Source organism: Oryctolagus cuniculus, chromosome 13, assembly GCF_964237555.1.
Source record: "Oryctolagus cuniculus chromosome 13, mOryCun1.1, whole genome shotgun sequence".
NCBI classification, from domain to species: Eukaryota; Metazoa; Chordata; class Mammalia; order Lagomorpha; family Leporidae; genus Oryctolagus; species Oryctolagus cuniculus.
The window spans coordinates 3,113,838-3,126,382 of NC_091444.1; the positions used below are offsets into that span (position 1 = coordinate 3,113,838).

The 12,545-nt window shown below is 50.2% G+C and overlaps 1 protein-coding gene across 4 annotated transcripts in view; it reads left to right on the top strand.

Annotated features, from left to right (window-relative positions):
- The window catches only part of HMCN1 (hemicentin 1), a 459,307-nt gene that overhangs the window by 221,603 nt on the left and 225,159 nt on the right, over window positions 1-12,545 (top strand). For all 4 annotated transcript variants that reach the window (XM_070055058.1, XM_051820384.2, XM_070055057.1 and 1 more), the window contains 2 exons: window positions 97-210; window positions 4,444-4,602. In XM_070055058.1, coding sequence (XP_069911159.1) covers window positions 97-210; window positions 4,444-4,602 — 273 coding nt within the window. The remainder of the gene's footprint in view (window positions 1-96; window positions 211-4,443; window positions 4,603-12,545) is intronic.

The following is a 12,545-nucleotide window of genomic DNA, read 5'->3' on the forward strand; positions in this document are numbered from 1 at the left end:
CCCAAATGCTGACCCTGTTCTTCTAACTGTTGGGTGAACATCCGCAGGCCCCTGTGGGTGGTGCTACATGCTGACTCTGTGTGTGTGTGTTTTCAGAAGCCCCAAAGTTGCTTGTGGTTCAGAGCGAGCTTTTGGTCGCTCTAGGGGACACCACGGTCATGGAATGCAGAACGTCCGGCGTCCCTCCGCCCCAGGTGACATGGTTCAAAGGTAGGTTTCCCAAGTATGTCTGCGTCTGGTTCACTTAGGTTTGTGTTTAGGAAGGATTTCTTTGGTGTGTGACTTAGCAGCCCCATAAAATGTGTTTATGATCTCACTAGAGAGGCTAGTTCAGGATCTCGCTCTCTGTACTTCAGGACTTGACATCTGGTGTGGATTACAGGGCCATGACAATCAAAGCCGGGGAGGACTGCCCCCGCTAATCCCGCTGAGCACTCTCTCTGTTAGTGTAGGATTGTTTCCTGTAGAGAATTCTCCCAGAATCACAGTGAACATTTACAATAGCTTCACTGAGTCTAGTTCCCTTTTCTTGAGGATGATGGTTCTCACCATTAAGATGTTTAGTGGATTCCCAGCTGTGCTTGCTGTAAATGTGCAGTAAAGACACGCCGCTCGTGGTCAGCTTCCTCTTGTGCGGCTGGATGCCTGTATAGGAATAGAAGCCATCTGTCTGTGTTTGGGAGAGGAAGCTGCTACCTCTGTGACGCCACAGTAACGTGACAGTGCTCGCCTCTTGGCCGTAGTGATGGCGGTCCAGGCTCAGGAGCCGACAGCAGATATCTGTATAGAACCCCGCTTCTGCGTCCGGCTTGCTCCTTTCAAAGTGTGAGAAAAAGAAGCAGCCCTGCAGACCCCTCAGAGGGAGGTTGCCAGGACTATTCAGAAACTGCAAAATCTTCCGATGAAAAATGCTAAAAAGTACACAGCACTGTTGTTGTGAGTCTGCTTGTTAAATCATAGACATTCCCATAGCAACAGGTTGATGTCATAATCAGGAAATTGTGAATTCACCTCTGGTTCAAGCTCCTAGGGAACAGGAGGGGGGTGACAAAGGGCTGTATGTAAAACATACTTTTACGTAATAAAGAAGGGAAGCCAGGAAATGAAGCCATTATCATGGTTTTCCATGTTTAAGGTTTTTAGTCCTTGATAAGCTAGTATTTCTGGATTTGCTCCATGAGAGGCTTATTTCAGTTAACATAAAACAATATTTAAATATTTGAATTGTCAGTGAAACATCAAATTCACATTATAATTAAATAGCCATAAAATATGTGTTATGGAGACAGTAATTTGTAAGGGTCATTCAGTAGTTTATAATGCAAATTCAAGTCCATAAAAGTAATGGATTGTGCTCATTTTTCTGCCTATATTATAGCAGAGTCGCATAGGAAGTCTTTTATTCTCCCCTGTCCGGGCTACTCTCCTGAGAAGGTTAGTCTTCACGCCCATCTCGATCCCACAGACAACGTGCAGCCATCACGTGGAGGATTCTAGAATTACCAGCTGAATTACTCGCCCATCAGCATCCCGTGTCAGTGGGTCCATTTGGTGACATCCCATTCTCCTGCCCACGTATGAACCACCTAAGGTGGGGTGTGTGCATGGATGTGATGGGCCACACCGGAAGATGGCCCTAACATTCGTCACCAGGCACAGCTGACTGGAACCCAGTCTCAGGCCACCTTACCTTCCCAGCCAGGTGGGGGCAGCTGAGACAGGACCTCAGGAGGGTTAGGAAAATCCTGCCTTGTGGGCACCATGGGGTGAGGAAGAAAAGTTCCTGCATCCACCGTAAGAATAACAACCTCTCCATACTTTTCTCAAGCAGTTTTGATCGAATGGAATAAGTGTTTAAAACAATATAGGTAATAAACTCTGTTCCATCAAGACCATCAAAGAAAAGGAATTTCTAAGTGCAGGTGCTCTCCAGAATTTTGGAGGTTTTATTTCTAGAAATGAGCAACATGAAGTGGGTTCCAGGGAGATCAGGGACATTGTTGAAACCTGAGGAAAGGATATTTGTGGTAAAATAGTGAAGCGATTGGATTTCTTTATTGAGATTGGTGGTGCTTGAGATGCCATTTGGAACCTCAGGGTGCTCCCACGGCTCTTCCAGGGACTCCGTGAGCTCAGGAAGTTTTCCTAACAACACTGAGATGCCCTGTGCCCTTTCCCCTCCCATTGTGTCCGAGTGAGATCCAGAGAGGGAATTCACAAGCCGGTGAGAGTGCTTGGCTGTCTGCTGTCACACAGCACAAGTCAGTGCCACTCTGTCACTGCATTTCTCTTGTTTGGGAAAATTTAGTGTTTTTTCATGAAATATTCTCATTGTTTTTAAATATATGAGTGTAATTATGTTAATGTGCATGGTTTTAAATTTCTTAATTTGATTTCTGAAATGCTAAATGCAAATAAATGTCTACATAAACAAAAATCCCTTGGGCCCACAGTAATTTTGAAGACTGTCCTAGAGGAGTACTGAGACAAGTGTTTTTGGAAACTGCGTCATTATCAACCACACTGGAATGGCTCGTGTGCTAAGGATAACGATGTGTCAGTCTGACATCCACGGAGGACAGGAGGGCGTTTAAACTCACAAAAGGGAACTTTCCTGTGTGGCAGTGATCTTTAAACCCTACAACAAATTAGCGTGGAATAATCTTACCTAAAACTAAGTGATCATTTCTTCAGATCCATGTGAAAGATCCTGAATTTCTCTGTGGCTTCTCAGTAAATTGGTGGGTGATTGATCAGTAGCAATCAAAATAGGAGAGGCTGTCAAGATGGGATCAAGATGCAAACTTGATTGGATTAGTATTTGCCAACCTATTTTTTTCCATGATTGCTGCTTTTTTGACACGTTTATGTTGGACAGAAGCTACTGGCAAGAAAGGTCTTTCTTCATCCTGCTCTGTTCTCTGAGATGAGCAGAAGACATATAATAGAGAAGTAAATCCCGAAAATCTAAATGCATTTTATTCCCAACACCTCATACTTGGTGAGCAGCGAGGTCACAGTGCACCTCCCGTGCTGGGAGGAGAGTTTGTGCCGACATCATCTGCTTCTGTTTATGAAAATTTCCCAGAGGCACGTGGACACGCCTTCAGGCGCGTCTCTCCTTCTCGCATGGTATGTAGTAGCAGGCTGACCGGGATAATTGGGGTTTTACATATTGGAAAGCTGGAAACTGCTTTGTTTTTGGCATTGACAGCTGATTGCTAATGCAGTCTTTTTTGTTGTTTTTAAATTCAGAGCACTTTTGACTTCTCCTCCTCAGAAAATTATATAAACAAAGCCAGAAGTATCTGTTTGTTGCCCTTGGTCTGCTGGTTGCTGACCCTAGAAAATTAACAGCTCCTGGGCGCTCTCCGCATGGTCTCTGGTCATTGAGCCCTGCGCACACAGCTGGCGTATGACGATTGAGGGAGTTCCTTTTCAGACCTGGTATCTGGGAGCTCTGTGAGGCCCTAAGAACAATGGTCCTCAGTTCTTCTGGAAGATTCCAGGGTCCTCACGTGTTTGATATTACCGTTCACAAAAGCAAACCCGAAAGAGGTGGGAGCTGAGCTGGCACCAAGCAGCCCATGCCTGGCATTGCTTGTGCTTTTCTACTGTTGGGGGTGATTTCCCTCTGGGGAAGAGACACCTGGGCAGGAGCACAGGGAGAAGGTGCCCCGGAGACAGCCCTGCCGTGCCGAGCATCGTCTGCCTCCGGGGGACGTGGTCCCCGGGGGAGTGGCGGTGCGGAGGGACCCAGTGTGTCCAGGTAACCTCGGCACACTGCTCTCTCTTGCCCCATCCTGTCCTCTCCCACACATTTATTCCCCACCTGTTCCCTCCAAAATCCCATCACCCCCAATTCAGGAATTTTGATGAACAAAATAGAAATTAGTAGAGGTGTCCTGAGAATTTGTAACGGAACCTCTCTGGCCTCTGTCAGAAGCGTCTTGTTCGTTCTCTCTCCTCCCCGTAAGTCTTCCCTGCTGTCGTCAGCTGGCTGTCATCCCTTCCCTACCAGGCATCCTCCGAATTCTCTCAGCAGCTTATACCTCTTCTAAGACAAAACTCTGAGGGCCTTCAGAAAACCTGAATCCTGGTCCTTAGCTACATCGAGTCTACACTCGTCTCCTGGGCATTTCCAGGGCTACCAGAAATGCAGTGTTCCAAAGGAAGTAGAAACAGGTCTGTTTCCTCCTGACCTGGTGGTCAGTACTGCTGCCAGCCTCTGCCAGAGATCGCCCTGAATATCCAGCAATAAACAGGAAAGGCTTGTACATAGTGCAGCTTTTAGATTATCGAAAGTACCCATGTTGTGCCAAGATGCTTGTATTTCATAACTTTACAGTCAACTTTACGCAGCAGTTTTGAAACCAAGGCTACAGCTGAGTAAACTATGCAGCTGCTTCGGTGCTTAACATCCCACCCTTTGTTTTCACTTAGGAGATCTGGCGTTGAGGCCCTCGACATTCCTCGCCATTGACCCTGCCTTGGGGCTTTTGAAGATTAAAGAAACGCAAGACCTGGATGCCGGCAACTACACATGTGTTGCCGTCAACGATGCTGGAAGAGCCACTGGCAGGATGACACTGGATGTTGGCTGTAAGCATCAGGCCTGATACACAGATCGGTTTTGAAACTGACCTGCTGTCCTCCCATGTCCAGTAGCTTTGAACCAGTTGGAAGGATTATTTGTCAGAAGGGCAAAATCAGAGTGAGCACTGGAGACACTGGAGACGGTCAGCGTAGTCACGGTAGTGTTATGCCCGGGTGCTTTCTCCTTCCACGCTCTGTGCCGGGAACCTTTATAGGCTTTTGCACAGTAACTGCGTGTGGCAACCGTAAGAGGAGACTGTTGCAATCCTCTCCATGGTACACAGAAGGCAGCCGAGGGTCCCGGCACCTGGCGGTAGTACACAGAAGGCAGCCGAGGGTCCCGGCACCTGGCGTTCGTACACAGAAGGCAGCCGAGGGTCCCAGCACCTGGCGTTCGTACACAGAAGGCAGCCGAGGGCCCCGGCACCTGGCGTCCGTACACAGAAGGCAGCCGAGGGCCCCGGCACCTGGTGTGGTCCGACTTGAGGCCGCAGGCATCATCTGTGTCCCTGGCAGGAGCAGCACTGGCATGTCCCTATCAGGAAGCATCCCTTCTGCCACCAGATCCCTGAGTGTTAACATCCCGACGCCGAGCTCAGGCTTTGCCCCTTGTCTGTGATGTGGAGATGCTGATGGCAACAAGGAAACAGATTGTGCCTGATTTTTTGAAAAACTGACCAGCAGTTACTGCGCACCAGTCGCCTTGTGCAGGACCCAGGATGTGTGTGGCGACGGCACGTGGGTTCTGCGGGAGTCCTGGTCCTCCTTGCCCCCTTGCCTGTCTCGCATGCACTGTTTCCACATAGCCTGCTAAGACACGAAACAAAGCAGAGCTGGTTTTGTACAGAGCAGCGACTTAATTTTAAATATTTCCGTCTCTTAAGAATGTAAAAAATGTGGCATTTAATTAAATGGTAATTTCACTTGTATATGATGATTTTCATGCCCAAAGTGTTTTCTCTTTTCTAACCAAAGTTAGAAAAATGCATGTTTTTTCTCTTAAAGTAGAACATTTCAGCTCTACTAACTTAAGTCTTTAGATGAAAATTATGGCTCTGTAAACAAGATATAAACCGAATTTTTCCTTCATGGGATCATTGATGATTTGTTGGCCCCGGGCTGTCTGGGGAACACTGTGCATTCTTGGTGATTATGCCCTGGGGGTAGAATCAGCAGAGCTGGAAATAACCACAAAGGCTCTATAGAATTTGTCTACAGCACTGCAAGATGTGTGTGAACCGTGACTAAATGTTGGTTATTATAAGAAATACCTTGGGAATGAGATTGGAAATCTCTATGTGGACGAAACCTCTTATTCTGACAGCAGGGTATAAAATACAGTAATGCTTGAATAAGTAGGGTACAGAATTCTTATCTTTAAAAAGCATATGTTGGTATTTCAAAAAGGTTGTGGAAAGTTAAATTAAAAGATAAGTTTAGTTTGGTGTAAAAGGCTTTGAAATCCACACATATCGTAGGTCTTGAAAACACAGATGGAAGTTCAGATTATGAAAAAGCTAGGCATGAATTTCAGAATGCATTACACCAAAAGAAATGTATCTTGTAACTCCACTTTCCACAGACCTTTTCAAGTCCCCTCACCCCGAGTGCCACATTGCAGTCCTGAACCATTGCCAGTTGTGCTCTCTCCAGCCTCCCCAGACATTTGAGATTCACCCAACATTCCTTGAGAGTTTTCTAGCTGTGAGGAGGAGAGAAAACAGCCTCAGTAGTTGTTCCTAGGAGAAAGGTAATGGCACCCTCACGCTTCTGAAATTTTGTAGAGAATCCAAGATTGCCACATGTGCTTCTCTGCTTTCTTATGGCCTTCTTGGCCATCTTGCATGCTTCCAGACTTTCCAGGCTCTGTTTCATCGCGTGGTGCACCTTGGCAGGGTCAGGCCTCTCTTCCATCCCGTGGTGCAGCTTGGCCGGGTGAGGCCTCTCTTTCATCCCATGGTGCACCTTGGCCGGTTGAGGCCTCTCTTCCATCCCGTGGTGCAGCTTGGCCGGGTGAGGCCTCTCTTTCATCCCATGGTGCACCTTGGCCGGGTGAGGCCTCTCTTTCGTCCCATGATGCACCTTGGCAGGATGAGGCCTCTCTTCCATCCCGTGGTGCACCTTGGCAGGGTGAGGCCTCTTCCATCCCATGGTGCACCTTGGCAGGGTGAGGCCTCTCTTCCATCCCGTGGTGCACCTTGGCAGGGTGAGGCCTCTTTCATCCCATGGTACACCTTGGCCGGGTGAGGCCTCTCTTCCATCCCATGGTGCACCTTGGCAGGGTGAGGGCTCTCTTCCATCCCATGGTGCACCTTGGCAGGGTGAGGCCTCTCTTCCATCCCATGGTGCACCTTGGCCGGGTGAGGCCTCTCTTTCATCCCATGGTGCACCTTGGCAGGGTGAGGCCTGTCTTCCATCCCATGGTGCACCTTGGCAGGGTGAGGCCTCTCTTCCATCCCATGGTGCACCTTGGCCGGGTGAGGCCTCTCTTTCATCCCATGGTGCACCTTGGCAGGGTGAGGCCTCTCTTCCATCCCATGATGTACCTTGGCAGGGTGAGGCCTCTTTCATCCCGTGGTGCACCATGGAAGGGTGAGGCCTCTCTTTCATCCCATGGTGCACCTTGGCCGGGTGAGGCCTCTCTTCCATCCCATGGTGCACCTTGGCAGGGTGAGGGCTCTCTTCCATCCCATGGTGCACCTTGGCAGGGTGAGGCCTCTCTTCCATCCCATGGTGCACCTTGGCAGGGTGAGGCCTCTCTTCCATCCCATGGTGCACCTTGGCAGGGTGAGGCCTCTTTCATCCCATGATGCACCTTGGCAGGGTGAGGCCTCTCTTCCATCCCATGGTGCACCTTGGCAGGGTGAGGCCTCTCTTCCATCCCATGGTGCACCTTGGCCGGGTGAGGCCTCTCTTCCATCCCATGATGCACCTTGGCAGGGTGAGGCCTCTCTTCCATCCCATGGTGCACCTTGGCAGGGTGAGGCCTCTCTTCCATCCCATGGTGCACCTTGGCCGGGTGAGGCCTCTCTTCCATCCCATGGTGCACCTTGGCCGGGTGAGGCCTCTCTTCCATCCCATGGTGCACCTTGGCAGGGTGAGGCCTCTCTTCCATCCCATGGTGCACCTTGGCCGGGTGAGGCCTCTCTTCCATCCCATGGTGCACCTTGGCAGGGTGAGGCCTCTCTTCCATCCCATGGTGCACCTTGGCAGGGTGAGGCCTCTCTTCCATCCCATGGTGCACCTTGGCAGGGTGAGGCCTGTCGCTCCCCCTCTTCATGGAGGAACGACACAGGACCCTGCGCTGTTCTTTCGTCTGCTCGGCCCTCCCCGGGTTTGCTGCTGGTTCTTCCCGGGTTGGCTACTGTCCCTTCCACCTCCATGGAAGGGTGGTTCCCCCTGCCACTTTCCCCACTTCCGCAGGGGAGCGGCACACCGCCGGCCGGCTCTCTCGGGGGCTGCTCAGATGTTCCCTTTAGATGTTCCCCTTAGATGTTCCTGGTGCATGCCGTCTCTCTCCTCCTTTATAGTCCTCCTCTGCCAATCCCAACTCGGCTGCCCACACGCCAAGTACGCTGCTCTCCTCCAATCAGGAGCAAGTCCTACAGTTTATTGGCTGAACTGGAGGCAGCTGTGTAGAAGCTGTTTTCTCCTCTCCCAGCGCCATATTGTGGGAGAGCAGATGCATAGAATAAGTCTTAATTCCAGTAACTTAGTCTAGTCCGAGTTGCTCCCCACAGATCCCCCTTTCTTTTTATTTTTTGGCATTGATACGCACCTGTCTTCAGTGTCCCGCGGCACACACTGCTCTACTTGCTAGAGTTGCCACAGGTTCTTACAAGTCCTATCAATCAGGCAAACCGAATCCGGGTCCTCTCTTCGCCATGTTGTGAGGAGGTTTTTAGGCGCTGATGCGTGCCTGTGTTCGGTGCCCTGCAGCGCATGCTCTGCTCTGCCTGCAGGTGCTTACAAGCCCTATCAGGCAAACCGAATCCAAGCCTTCTCATTGCCATATTGTGGGGAGGCTTATTGGTGTTGATTCGTGCCTATCTTCGGTGACCTGCAGCTCATACTCTGGTCGAGCTGCCTACTGGTGCTTACCGCCTTACTAATCAGGCAGACCGAATCCAAGCCTTCTCATTGCGGTATTGTGGGGAGACTATTGATGTTAATAACGTGCCTGTCTTCGGTGACCTGCGGTGCATAAGCTGCTAGCCGCCCGCAGGTGCTCACCGCCTTCCTAATCAGGCAGACCGAATCCAAGCTCTCTCATTGCCATGTTGAGGGGAGGCTTTATTTTTCTCTATATCTCCGGGCATTCCTATCTCTCCCATTTTACATCTGTCTACCAACATTCCTATTTCTCTCATTTTACTTTTAAACTTCTGTTTCTCTTATCCCTGCGGCTTCCTGGCTCTGAGCTGCTTCAGCCCGCGCCTCTCTCATCTGCGCGGCTTCCCGGCTTCGCGCCTGCACCACGGCCTCGCACCAGCCCAGCGTTCCCTATCTACTTGTGCCCCGCACGCTCTCTCTGCGCGCGGCAGCCTCCGCGAGTCACACAGCGTAGCTTACGTCTCCACCACTAGCATTCAATCTAAGTTCCCCGGGCTAACCTGGCGAATTCAACCCAGCTCACGTTGCCGCCCCACGATTTGGCTTCCCGTCCTTTGCTCCCCGGGCTAATCAGACGGATTCCAACCTGGCTTACATTTCCGCTTCTGGTTTTAACTTTTCGCCCCTTATTCCCGGGCTAACTTGAGAATCCCAAAGTGGCTTTCGTCTCCGCCTCGGCCTGCCCCCCGCGGCTTCAATTTCCCTAACATTTTTCTCTACCCGGTATGTTTCCCCAAGTTTTCTTCCAACAATATTCCTCCCTCATTTCTCCTGGCTTCTCCCCACAGTCCGTATCCGAGTCTGTTTGTTCTAGCTTTCACTTTCGCTTTCAACCTTAGAGATTTCTCCCAGCTTCCCCCCGTAGTCCGTATCTGAGTCTATGCCTAGGCTTTCAATAGCTTCTTCCGGCACCTTTTTCGTCCGGCTTTTCCCTAGGCTGTTTGCTAGTCTCTCTCTCCGATATTTTCCCATTTCTTCCCGTTTCTTCCCTCCTAAGTTTCCTATCCGAGTCACGGCACCATTATGTCGCTCCCCCTCTTCATGGAGGAACGACACAGGACCCTGCGCTGTTCTTTCGTCTGCTCGGCCCTCCCCGGGTTTGCTGCTGGTTCTTCCCGGGTTGGCTACTGTCCCTTCCACCTCCGTGGAAGGGTAGTTCCCCCTGCCACATTCCCCACTTCCGCAGGGGAGCGGCACACCGCCGGCCGGCTCTCTCGGGGGCTGCACAGGTGTTCCCCTTAGATGTTCCCGTTAGATGTTCCTGGTGCATGCCGTCTCTCTCCTCCTTTATAGTCCTCCTCTGCCAATCCCAACTCGGCTGCCCACATGCCGAGTACGCTGCTCTCCTCCAATCAGGAGCAAGTCCTACAGTTTATTGGCTGAACTGGAGGCAGCTGTGTAGAAGCTGTTTTCTCCTCTCCCAGCGCCATATTGTGGGAGAGCAGATGCATAGAATAAGTCTTAATTCCAGTAACAGTATAGTCCGAGTTGCTCCCCACAGAGGCCTCTCTTCAATCCCGTGGTGCAGCTTGGCAGGGTGAGGCCTCTTTCATCCCATGGTGCACCTTGGCCGGGTGAGGGCTCTCTTCCATCCCATGGTGCACCTTGGCAGGGTGAGGGCTCTCTTCCATCCCATGGTGCACCTTGGCAGGGTGAGGCCTCTCTTTCATCCCATGGTGCACCTTGGCAGGGTGAGGCCTGTCTTCCATCCCATGGTGCACCTTGGCAGGGTGAGGGCTCTCTTTCATCCCATGGTGCACCTTGGCAGGGTGAGGCCTCTCTTCCATCCCATGGTGCACCTTGGCAGGGTGAGGCCTCTCTTTCATCCCATGGTGCACCTTGGCAGGGTGAGGCCTGTCTTCCATCCCATGGTGCACCTTGGCAGGGTGAGGCCTGTCTTCCATCCCATGGTGCAGCTTGGCAGGGTGAGGGCTCTCTTTCATCCCATGGTGCACCTTGGCCGGGTGAGGCCTCTCTTCCATCCCATGGTGCACCTTGGCAGGGTGAGGCCTCTCTTTCATCCCATGGTTCACCATGGAAGGGTGAGGCCTCTCTTTCATCCCGTGGTTCACCATGGAAGGGTTAGGGCTCTCTTTCATCCCGTGGTGCACCATGGAAGGGTGAGGCCTCTCTTCCATCCCATGGTGCACCTTGGCAGGGTGAGGGCTCTCTTTCATCCCGTGGTTCACCATGGAAGGGTGAGACCTCTTTCATCCCGTGGTTCATGGAAGGGTTAGGGCTCTCTTTCATCCCGTGGTGCACCATGGAAGGGTGAGGCCTCTCTGCCAGGGTGACTTGCGTTGGATCAGGAGAACATGCCAACAAATGTTTCGTATTTATGCCTCGTTCCGTGAACTGAAGTGAACTTTATCCTCGCTCGTTTTCAAGATCTTCACTCTCCCAGACGAATCCTCAAACAAAGGCTTTCTTAGCTCTTGCTCCAGAATCGTCCTGATAGAACCGTTAACGTAAACTTCATTATCTGCTGACTGGTGCTGGACTGTTGTTAACAGTTGCCAAACGATTTAGGATTAAAGTCAACAGCAGTCATGTGTCTGGTATGCCTTGACTGCGTCCTCATCCACCATGAGACCCTTCTCGTTGTGGCTCACCACGGGTCATTAGAGCTTGTCCTCACACAGCTGGTCTGACACTGTAGCATGTGAAGGGTGTCAATGCCGAGAGCCAGCAGTCAGAGTCTTAGTGGTGGCTGGAGTTACCCTGATCTTGTTAACAGGCAGAAGGGCTACAAATCAGGGCTTTCCCAGAGCTGATATGGTGCTGGGAGAATATGTTCTGGGTGGGGCTTGGCTGACTGTCCTCATCAGTAAAACAGGGACATGAGTAGTGGCGACTGTGCAGGCTGGTTGGGAAGATGGAATGAGATGACATCACCCAGGTACACCCCGCCGGTCAGCCATCACTGCTGTCCCCGTGCTCAGTGCGATCCCTGTGGGTGGATGCCTCTGATCATCACAGATTCAGTGGTCCTTTGATTCTTTGAGTCTTGAGAATAAGAAGTAATCTAAGTATAAATAGTGTAATATATTATAAGATTAAACATGGGGCTTTTAATACAAAAATCACTGCTTCAACTTGACTTTTTTTAAGATAGGGCTTGATACAAGTTAAATGCTGTACTTAGTAGTGCATAAAATTATGCATTTATTTTCCAAAACTGTTGGTCATGAATTTGAGTGGCTTATGATTTAAGAAGAAAAGCATGCTTTTATCTGTATCATGTAGTCGCTTGGGCTTTCAGCTTGTTTTTGTGGGCCTGTTACCTCACATCAACAATTGGATCATGAAAATAATAGAAAGACTGCTTAATACTGTTCTTCAGATGTCGCTTCTTGTAGTAGTGCCCTTTTCCTATCTCTCATTATCGGAGCTTTAAGTGATGAACGTTTCAGGTCAACAGGGAAAGTGACTGATGCTTTCTATCTTTTGCAAAATGGGGTAGTGATTTGTGAAGTTGTTTGAGGGGAAAGAGGATTGGCTGCATCAAACACAAAAGTTGGACTGGCACAACTTTAATCTGTAGCATTCTGCACCACACCAAGCCATGAGGCTTTGGCTGTGGTTTCATGTTTTGGTAGAGCCAAAGCAACGCGTCATTTTAGAAAAGAGGATATTAGAGCAATGCACGAAGGAGTTGTGTGTCTGTGTGTGTCTGTGTGTGTAATTGTCACTAAGCAACTAGAATAATTTCATGGAATAATTTTTAGAGCAAGATGATCAATCTGTTGGTGATTTTTGTGTTGCCAAAATAGGGTGTGCCACTTCCTTTTCTTTGAGAGAACAAAGCTGTGCCGTAGGATTGGTCTTGGGCAGCT